Below are 9,916 nucleotides of genomic sequence, written 5' to 3'. Positions count from 1 at the left end.
TTAATTCCACTTCATCAAGTGGCATGAAGCAGGCCAAGTTTGAGCATCGCGCCCATAACATTGACAAGGTAGTTTCATCATCCTTGACTTTCTGACGACGAGCCTGCAATAGATCAGAGACCAGATCCCGGACAGCACTCCTCCAGCTTCTCGAAACTAGCGATGAAGGATTATGAGTCAACCAACACAGGGGAGGGAGGGGAGGCAGGAGCTCCATCTCTGTTACCTTTTCCGTATTCAAGAAGTGCTTGCGCTGTAGATCCTTGTACGAGAATATATACAGTGTGCTTGATTACAGGTTGTGGCAACGACTGTAGTGGCATTGATGTTGATGTGGTTGACCTCGAGCAGATGTCAAAGTAAGATTCTAACGAAAGGAATATATATAAATATGTGAATGAGCCAAGATCCTTTAGAGCTACTTCTGGTTTAACGATCGAGAGCTTGTCACCCGTTCCGGCCATTTCAAAAACTTAAGTAGATAGATACCTCAATATGACTGTGGACCAAGCAGTATTGGCCGTGAATGCAGCTATTGGGCAACTGGATATAGCTCTAGTAATCGCGTACTGCGAAGAATTTGAATTACGAGAAGCTACTATCCCACAAGCAGTTGTAGAAAATGTCACAAATGGGAATGCAGCTCAGCCCACTGTACATCCACGACAGCACATATATACAGCATCATTGGCCGCTTACTTGATTTCAGATGACCTGGCCTCTGCTAGGATGTTGTGCAAACGAGCTACTGCCGACATTAAGGTGAGTCGAATATGGATTGCTGTTTGAGTAATGATGATCATATAACGCATGGACTACGAGCTGATTCTATTTATGATTATTTCTTATAGGCCTATCCTGCTTTTGCTTCACTACACCAAGTCTTTACGAGCTTGTACAAAAATCTACCAGCCGCTACTTATACTCATCTGGACGCTGCAAACTACTCGACAGATTTGAGGCCTCTCATAGAAGAACTGAAAAAACGTATACGTGAACGTGTCTTCGTCTTGATCACAAAGGCTTACACGGATGTCCCACTATCAACCATTGCAAACTCTCTGGGCTTGTCCTTGGATGATACACGTGCTGTATGCACTCAGGCTGGATGGATGATAGATGCCACTACCGGAATCGCTACGAGGCCTCCTGCTCCTCCTACTTTGGCTGCAGCTGCTACAGGTGGAATTGTAGGGGCGGATGGATTGAAGCGTATGGCTACCATCTCTGATTACGTAGTAAACCTAGAACGTGCATAAAAGAAATGGCATAAAATGTATAACTGTTGCTGTAAAATATATATAGTGTAGAGTACAAGACAACATTAGTTTGCACAGTGTTGGTTGTTGTCGCGTCTTTGGGAGTCAAACAGACAACGCACTTGATATCAGATCGCGTAGCTAGACGATCTGTGTCCCTCAGAGGCAGGTGCTCTTCGTAAAGTGTCGGTATGAGCAAGTATGCACATGTGGTTTGACTTGACTGCTTTGTCTCGATCAATATCACACGAGGAGGGAATGGCATCATTGGGAGCGAGCAAGCGGTTGCAAAAAGAGTATCTCAGTCTCAAGAAGAATCCGCCGCCGTATACGTATACGAAACCTCTTGAGAGCAACATACTTGAATGGTGAGCTTGATTGATTTGGATTAGTTTTGAGACTTTCTGACATTTTGAAAACAGGCACTATGTGATACGAGGCCCACCGGATTGTCCATATGAAGGTAAATCCTTATTGCTCTCTTAGTGTTTCGCCTGCAAGTTTTCATCGTAGTTCGATCATTTGACATTTCATTTGAAACCAAACTTTTAGGCGGTAAGCAGCATAGAGCCGTAGTGGAACCATGCTCGATATACGTCTTGTCGCCAGTTCATATCGGGCACTTGGTCGTGGAAATCACAGAACTCTTCTGAAGCATTCTTTTGGCTCACATCATACCGATACTTTTATACTTGCTCAATACCTTACCTGCTGCCTGCTCACTACCATACTAATTACAGGCTACTATCACGGCAAGCTGATCTTTCCAAGCGACTACCCCTTTAAGCCACCTCAGATACGGATGATCACTCCCAACGGACGCTTTCAAACGGATACAAGGCTATGTCTTTCTATGAGTGACTTTCATCCTGGGAGCTGGAATCCAGCGTGGCATGTGGAGAGTATATTAAGGTAAATTAGCGGGTGATTCAGCAATCAAAACATTTAACTACATGAATCTCAAATCATCTTAGTGGGTTACTGAGTTTTATGTTAGAGGACACGCCGACGACTGGGAGCGTAAAAACATCAACAGCAGAAAAGAGGCTATTTGCCCAAAAATCTCACCAATTCAATCTGTCAAATCGAAAATTCCAAGGTATTTTGATGTGAAACTGATGCAATCATAATCTACAATTAAAGCATTCATTCTGCTTGCCAAACAGAGGTGTTTCCAGAATTATGCACTCCCGAACCCAACACTTCACTGTTCTTTATGCCCACAACAACACCATCTACTACAACATCGAATCCCACTCCCACAGTTGCAACACCACCAATACAACCAGTGCAGGCTCCTATAGTTAAAGAAGCAACAAATGGTCACGCATTACCGAAACCAGCAGCACCAATACCGCCACAAAATAATAGACCTCGTACAGCCCTAAGCTTAAATCACTGGTTTGGAATCGCTGTTGTCTTGGTGCTTGCTTGGCTTGTGTCTTCTCGTGCCATGAGTAAACTAGACCTCATTTCGTAAATCGTAAATTTTGTACGTCGTTGTTATTAGATATAGATGCAAGTTTTATTTTGAAATCACGTTTCATGTTCCTTTCTGTGTATTTCCTTGGTTAAGGCCTGCAATTGCATTTATGGAGGCAATAGAAAGACTAAGAGCTCATGTAGCGATCGCATCACCCGCTGGACTTGATGGAATTTCATAGTAAGTGTTGTCCTCTTGTTCAGTCAAAGTGCAAACAAGAATCTAATTGTTCAACGATAGTAATCACAAGGCTGCAGTGTTGGTAGCCCTGAAACTAGATCGAAACCAAGACCTACAAGTCCTATTGACAGTGAGATCGCGCCACATGAGGACATTCGCTGGAGAGGTTGCTCTGGCCGGTAATGATCAACGTTTCATTTTTTCATGCCTTTACAACCCATACAATGACGAATTTTTGATAGGAGGCAGACGCGATTCTACGTGAGTGATGTTCCGTTTTATCTTGAAGATCGCTTCCGTAGGATCTCGTCGCTTTCACGACACAATTCCCCTGAAGATTTATGTTGTGGACGCAGTATTCGCCATAACTGAATGAATTGGACGTTACTGACAATTGAAGATTCTTCAGCGATGCAGATGAAGTTGAGAATGCCCTCAGAGAAGCGCATGAGGAGGTTGGGCTGTTGGCAGAATCTTGTGAGGTCTTGACAGTTTTACATCCAATGGTAGCTACGATCTGAATCTATTCAATCTACTCAACCGAGTACTGATTTCTATTTCTAATAGGTGTCTCGCGTATGCACCTTTTTTTAAAGAAGTCCGGGTGTTTGATGCTAGTGTGCTAACCAATCCAACACCACATACCAGAATGGCCTGATTGTCACTCCAGTCGTGGCACTTTTAGATCCTGCTTACGTTGCCGTACCCAATCCTTCAGAAGTTGGAGAATGCTTTTATGCTCCACTGAAGTCGTTCTTGACTGGAAATGAAAGATCTGGATGGGATCATACATGGTAAATATTTTATTCTTTTGTCGTTAAACCACTATGGGCGTCCCTCACCGTTACAACAATCTAACGTGATTCCCAATCTGCACAAGGCACGCTCGTAATTGGCGCATGCATATGTTTGACCTTTCAGGACATAGAATGTAAAGACCATATTGCTGGACCATTAATGACAATTTCCACTAACAAACTTTCAATTAGAGCTGGATTTACTGCAGGTGTTGTTTTGGAAGTTGCCCAAATAGCTTATGGTCAGCGGGCTTCGTTTGGAGCTTATGCTGACAATGAGACGTCTATACCCGACATTAAAATAATTGAGAACTTTATCGCAACGGGGGATTTCGCTCGGTCGTCGAAACTATGAAAATATGAACTCATTGATTTGGTGTTTTTACCCTAATATATTGCTTTTCTCAGACTACTGTCTTTTTCAGGCCGTTATATGACAATCTTTTTACTAGTACAAGTTTTGCAACTGCGATGTTACTGGAATTTGTAAGTTGCAAGTTCGGGAGCCATTCTATCATCTTTGGCCTCACTGAAAATGCAGGATTTAAGTAGCATGTTCGTGGGCCTTTGGCTCATTCTCGCTGACCACCACCACAGGGACCTCGGAGTGACGGATACAGTATCTATAATGTTTGTGGTGATCGTTGGTGGTTTACTTTTGCACATGGAAACCATGAACTTTACTTACTGGCTAACGCTTCCCATCAACCAATTGGACACTAGGCCTCTTCCATGGGTACCGAGAATTACGAAACGTGGCGACCACTTCTGGACCTTTAAACAGATCAAAGGACCGGGACTTCCAACGTCAACGTCGACTTGAGTAGTGATTTCCTGAGCACGAAAATGTCGTTTAGTGTCGCAATACTCCAATGGCAATATTGCCGAAAGTGCATTCTCCACCTTGTTGTTTTTTTGGAGTGCTTCCTTCAATGTCGACGCCCACTGTTCGGCAAACTTGGCAGCTTCAGCAATTTCGGCCTAGAATGGTAGCGATAAGTTTATGTACTCTGATCGTGAATTCAAGCACACACTTCTTGTCCAGTGTTGGCGGAAGGCATAAAGATCGAATCCGTATCGATGTTGGGCTCTGCATCTGGTACACAATACAAGATGACGACTTCATCTCCGTTCTGTAGAAGCTCTTTTGAAGACCATTCTGCGAAAATGCAAATATTGATAATTGTAAGCTCAAGGGGTGCGAGAATTGATGATTGTTGTAAGCTCCAAGTGGATGCCTTCCCGTTCAAAAGCATTGCAGTAATACCTAGAGCACTAACACTAGCCTTGCTGAAGTCTGTTGCTAACAAAACTCGTCTTGTTCCAGTCATGGTTTTATGTGTGTGGAGGAATCTGTTTGACAGGTGACTACGAGTTAGTTGCGATATACAGTACTCCAACTATGTTTGCAAGCTTGTAAGCAAATAATTATACCTTTTGATAGTGATTTAAGCGATGGTCCTTTTGAGAATTTGTGGGAAGTGCAGAGATCACTGGCTGAGTCACACAATGCTATGACTCAAGACAAGGAACGGCGAAACGCGAAACTGATTTGCGAAACTCACGTCTAACGCTTCAAATGAAACTGAATCTCATGTCTATGTATATAAAGATTTTCTAAGTGTCACAGTCTACTTGGAATCGTTGTCAAGGTGACAGACGGTGATTTGTCCATACATTATTTTCTAGTCGATACTCTATTCGATCATGGAGTCTACTCGGTCGGCCTGATTTCCGAAACATGGATAAAAATGGGTGCGTTTAATACGAAGAGTTTCAAGTAAAACCAAAAAACCACGACACACGTCGGCATACCTTGCCAAAACTCGATTACTTCAGGTTTGACTCTAAAACCACCCCAGAAAGGCGGCTTAGGTATGGCATCAGCATGTGCATATTCATGCTCTAGCCTTTTATATTCTTCTTCCAGCGGCTTGCGACTAGGCAACACCGATGACTGATGGGATGCCCAAGCTCCCAAACGTGATCCTTTTGGCCTTGAGTTGTAATACTCTGTTGACTCTTCTTCAGACACCTTTTCAGCCACTCCCTCAATCCGTACAGATCGTTGTCCCCACCAGAAATTGAGACCAACATGAGGATTTGCTTTGATCTGGGAAGCTAGTGTGTAAGAAAAGGCACTTTAGACAAGTTGCATACGATGCTGCTACAACAAGTCACAAGTCGAGTGCGATGCAACTGTGAGCTGCGATGCGATCTTGTTTCAACGGAACTGACGTCCAACAATACGAATGACGTGTAACATCAAAAGAGCCCTCCTTCAACTTAACAATCAGGTCAGATCATACCTTTACGAGATTCGTAGTTGGTATAGAAGACAAATCCTCGTTCATCGTAATCCTTCATCAAGACAACACGGGATGACACACGATTGTCGACTGATGTTGCCAAGACCATCGCATTGACTTCTCGATCCGGCGGATTCGAATCTTTTGCTTCTTCAAACCACGTTTGAAAGAGCTTCCATGGATTGGGGTCGACTCCTTGCTCCTCGACTAGCACATTTTGTGAGTAATTCACGCGCATGTTGGCAACATCGGGCTTCTTTATGACTTTGGGTATATAAGCTTCAGTGGACATTGTCTTCGTGGCAGTATATTGTAAGGCAGGAGTAGAAGCCCTTAGTCTTTGGATCCGGAAAATCATTCACAAGTTGCAGAGTTGTTTTTTGTAAGAGTGTGAAAGCACTGACACGCATCGGCCTTCAAAATTTTAGATCACGAGCTCCAACGTGGCTAGGAAGGTTTTCTTTCCATTGAGAGGTCACTCCTCGGCCTGTATACTTGCTTTTGGCTCGACATCAAGGTGTGAAAGTCAACTCATGGTTTTCACTTCGATCTGAGTGTACCAACAATTAACTCGTTGTTGAATTCTTTGACTATTTTAAGAATCATACAATGCCTTATCTCTACATTTTCATCGTGATTGCTGCCAATGCTATTCAATCAACATTGGCTTCATCAGGGGACAGGGACTCGCTATATTTAAACTGTCTACAGCGAATGGCTCGTACTAGATGTAGCTCAACATCACAACCAGAGACCTTGTCATTTTTCCTGGAGCTCTTGAGATGGAGCTGCCACGACAACATCAAATACGAATGTATGCACGCTATAACAGATTATCGTATAAAAGACGGCCAAAAAGTCCTCCAGTATTATGGAAAATGGCCATTCACTCGCTTCATGGGAATGCAGGAACCAGCATCCGTGCTATTCTCTCTCATCCATCTGTATACGTGTTGGATTGGATTTAGGAATTGTAGAGAACGAATCCGATCTAGATTCCCTCTGAAACGTGCCTATTTATTTTGTACTATTGCAGGAATGCACGCTTGGCTGTGGTCGGCCCTTTTTCACGCTAGAGATAGACCATGGACTGAAAAAGGAGACTACTTTGCAGGAGCCTTCTCCATTATAGTCAACACTGTAGTTTGTATTGCACGTGTCTTTGACTTGTCTACAACGGGATTCGGAATATTGCTAGCTGTATCTATACTGTATTTTGTCTTTCACGTACTGTATTTAACGTCAGGCCCATTTGATTATGGGTATAATGTCGCCTCCATGGCTATTTGGGGTATCATAGGTTGTATGACGTGGCTAGGATGGTATTGGAGACACTATAAACGATATTATGCTTGGAGAGCCGGTGTCGTCGCTATAGGGTTGCCTCTTTGTATGTCGTTGGAGGTGTGGGATTTTCCACCTTGGAAGGGAGTGTTGGACGCGCACGCCATTTGGCATGGAATAACGTGGCCGTTTGGATTGTTGCTATATGAATTCTTCATTGTGGATGCGAATTATGAGTCGACGATGCTCCGAAACGACTGAATATATTTAAGCACGTGTATATAAGCATCTTTTCAGCACATTACAATTGTAAGGGAACGAAACAGCAGGTACATATTTTTAAGAGCCTTACGATTTGTGCTCCATTTATGGTGAGATGCGACGACTGAAATACACTTATAACACGTGTAAACAAAACCTTACATATCTGTAGCACAATACACTAGCAAAGAGACCGAAACAGCAGTCGCCTATTCTTAAGAGCCATGTCTTACGATTTGGGCTCCATTTATGGTAAGCATACGAGTACTTTTTCAAAGCACAAACTCGATTTTTGAGTGCCTTGACAAAACATCGGATGTTTGTTTCTGTTTTGCATTGTAGAGACTTTGTATTTACCACTTGATCATATAGGCGGTGGTGCCGATGTTGCCTCCAGACTCCACTCGTATCAGGAAATGCGTCTTAACGAGAAGACATCGGCAATGGTTGTGAAACCGTCACAGTTTCCAGCTTCAAGGCCATTACAGAAGTTTGTACTTCCAGTAGATGACATCGTACGTGAGCCTCTGCCACCATTTGAGGCTTGGAGTACGTTACGCGATGCCGACAGGTAAGCATATCTCTCCTTTTATTGGTCTTGAAATGTTGACGATGGATCGAACACAACTACCCGAGGAGACATATGTGTATTTCACTGACAATCTCAATTTAATTGTAGAGCTCGATTGATTGGACGATTCTCAGCTACCTTCATTTATAATATTGGTGATTCCAGGTAAAAAGAACGATGAGCTGTCCTTTGATCTTGAATTCTCAGGTACAATTCACAACAGATTTGCAAAACGTGCCACTCCATACCTGGTTTTCGCATACCTGTCAGGGTTTGCACTCTTCGGAAGCTGGTATGCCTTGGCTACGTTTCAGGCGCACCGAAATCGAATCGAACAAGACAAGGGGCGAATTTCTGTGGATGAACTCTTCAAAACATCATGAGGGTACCAGTGGCTAGGTGTTGGATTGTATAGTGGTAGTATAATCATTGTTGTTAAAATCTAGTTTTTTCTTTTCTTTAAACAAGGAATTATATCTTTGGGAATATGCGGCCATTCATTTGATCCAAGTCGTGCGAGACAATGTCGAATGCTGCACGCATTGGTGTTATGGAGATTTGCTTGTTGAGGACTGCCCACAGGTCAGTTCCCTCTGGTATTTCTGTGTTTGGCATTTTAGGACGGAATCTGGATTTACAACAGTGTGAATCTCAAATGGAATACAAAATTTGTTTTAATGCGATTCCCTTCTCTGTAATACCTGAACTTTGTTTTGCCATCCTTTTCATCAACGTGTTCCTCAAAGACACCACCAAAGTTATTCCTGTGAATTGTCGTAAAGTGTATGAGAGGAACAGGACCGTCTGGAATCACAGGAATATTCACATTGTATCTAATTTCCAACAGTCATTGGTGAGTTGGAAGGTTCATCAGAATATACAAGTGGCGACTCACAGTTCAGCATGATCCTCAGGCCAATTCTCCCATAGGTTTTTTATAACGTGAACAGCTTGGTTACAAGCTCGGTTGACGTTTGCCTGGTTTTTGGTATCATCAAAAGAAAAGAATGCGAATGACAGGGCAATGGATTTCTTGCCGAGCAGAGCACCTATCGTGAAAGTCCCATCAGTTTTTCCTTGATTTTGGCATCACCCTGAAAGGCAAAAGATACCTTCTATGGCAGCTCCTATAGTTCCGGATGACAATGTGGAGTAATTGGACGCGTTTCTTCCAAAGTTTGGCCCGCTGATGACGAGGTCAATATCGTCGATATTGAATACATTATGGAGCCCTATGTTGACACACGCACTAGGTGTCGCGTCCAAGAGTGTCCAAACCTGTTCATCGTCTTCAGAGGCAGGTTTTGCGTTTGTGACTAGACCTGTTCGACGGTCAAAGTACGATAGAGTAATCTGGAAAAATGAGTAGTGATGAGAAAATGTTGCAGTTATGAGATACAAATTCATGGGCTGACCTCATTAGAAAGCAGAAACCCTTTGCCAATCCAAGACCGTTGAGAATTTGGAATGGCGACTCTGGTTTAAGAATGCTTGTCATGTTAGCAAGGTAAATGATTCCACGCTTCCTGGCAACGTACTTGAAATTCCAACCAAGCGTTGTTTTCAAAGTGTCGACAAATGTTTCCAGGAATGGCGATGCAGCAGATGGAGGGCCGTCATCATTTGAAATTAGGACATTTACTGTACGTTTAGCCATTATTTGCTTGATGCTGGCTCGATTCACGAGGCCCAAAAGTCTAGACACTGAGAGGAATGAAGAGTTCAGACGAAGATTTTCAACAAAAGTCTGCAAGCCGATCATTAATCAACCG

At 43.1% G+C, this 9,916-nt stretch overlaps 5 protein-coding genes across 5 annotated transcripts; 3 read left to right on the top strand and 2 right to left on the bottom strand.

Annotated features, from left to right (window-relative positions):
- Positions 1-495: 495 nt before the first annotated feature.
- SmJEL517_g05664 (uncharacterized protein) lies at positions 496-1,259 on the top strand (the record flags this gene model as incomplete). Its single annotated transcript, XM_031171590.1, has 2 exons — positions 496-762; positions 852-1,259. The coding sequence occupies 2 exons, from the start codon at positions 496-498 to the stop codon at positions 1,257-1,259; spliced, it is 675 nt and encodes a 224-aa protein (XP_031022451.1).
- Positions 1,260-1,460: 201 nt separating this feature from the next.
- Positions 1,461-4,074, top strand: SmJEL517_g05663 (uncharacterized protein; the record flags this gene model as incomplete). Its single annotated transcript, XM_031171589.1, has 13 exons — positions 1,461-1,627; positions 1,682-1,722; positions 2,000-2,171; positions 2,234-2,358; positions 2,426-2,735; positions 2,836-2,922; positions 2,983-3,101; positions 3,165-3,183; positions 3,332-3,428; positions 3,490-3,498; positions 3,571-3,716; positions 3,803-3,853; positions 3,912-4,074. The coding sequence occupies 13 exons, from the start codon at positions 1,461-1,463 to the stop codon at positions 4,072-4,074; spliced, it is 1,506 nt and encodes a 501-aa protein (XP_031022450.1).
- Positions 4,075-4,403: 329 nt separating this feature from the next.
- On the bottom strand, positions 4,404-6,320 carry PDX3 (pyridoxal 5'-phosphate synthase; the record flags this gene model as incomplete). Its single annotated transcript, XM_031171588.1, has 5 exons — positions 4,404-4,553; positions 4,623-4,700; positions 4,754-4,878; positions 5,535-5,840; positions 6,029-6,320. 5 exons carry the CDS (start codon positions 6,318-6,320, stop codon positions 4,404-4,406), a joined length of 951 nt encoding a protein of 316 aa, XP_031022449.1.
- Positions 6,321-6,637: 317 nt separating this feature from the next.
- SmJEL517_g05661 (uncharacterized protein) lies at positions 6,638-7,573 on the top strand (the record flags this gene model as incomplete). The annotated part of the gene is made up of 1 exon (XM_031171587.1): positions 6,638-7,573. The coding sequence occupies one exon, from the start codon at positions 6,638-6,640 to the stop codon at positions 7,571-7,573; it is 936 nt and encodes a 311-aa protein (XP_031022448.1).
- A 1,042-nt stretch (positions 7,574-8,615) lies between these two features.
- SmJEL517_g05660 (5'-nucleotidase) lies at positions 8,616-9,801 on the bottom strand (the record flags this gene model as incomplete). The annotated part of the gene is made up of 6 exons (XM_031171586.1): positions 8,616-8,772; positions 8,846-8,977; positions 9,040-9,193; positions 9,257-9,497; positions 9,560-9,620; positions 9,683-9,801. The coding sequence occupies 6 exons, from the start codon at positions 9,799-9,801 to the stop codon at positions 8,616-8,618; spliced, it is 864 nt and encodes a 287-aa protein (XP_031022447.1).
- Positions 9,802-9,916: the final 115 nt, after the last annotated feature.

This window comes from Synchytrium microbalum, assembly GCF_006535985.1.
Source record: "Synchytrium microbalum strain JEL517 chromosome Unknown SmJEL517_scf0054, whole genome shotgun sequence".
Lineage (NCBI taxonomy): Eukaryota > Fungi > Chytridiomycota > Chytridiomycetes > Synchytriales > Synchytriaceae > Synchytrium > Synchytrium microbalum.
This window is presented reverse-complemented; position numbering and strand designations above follow the sequence as displayed.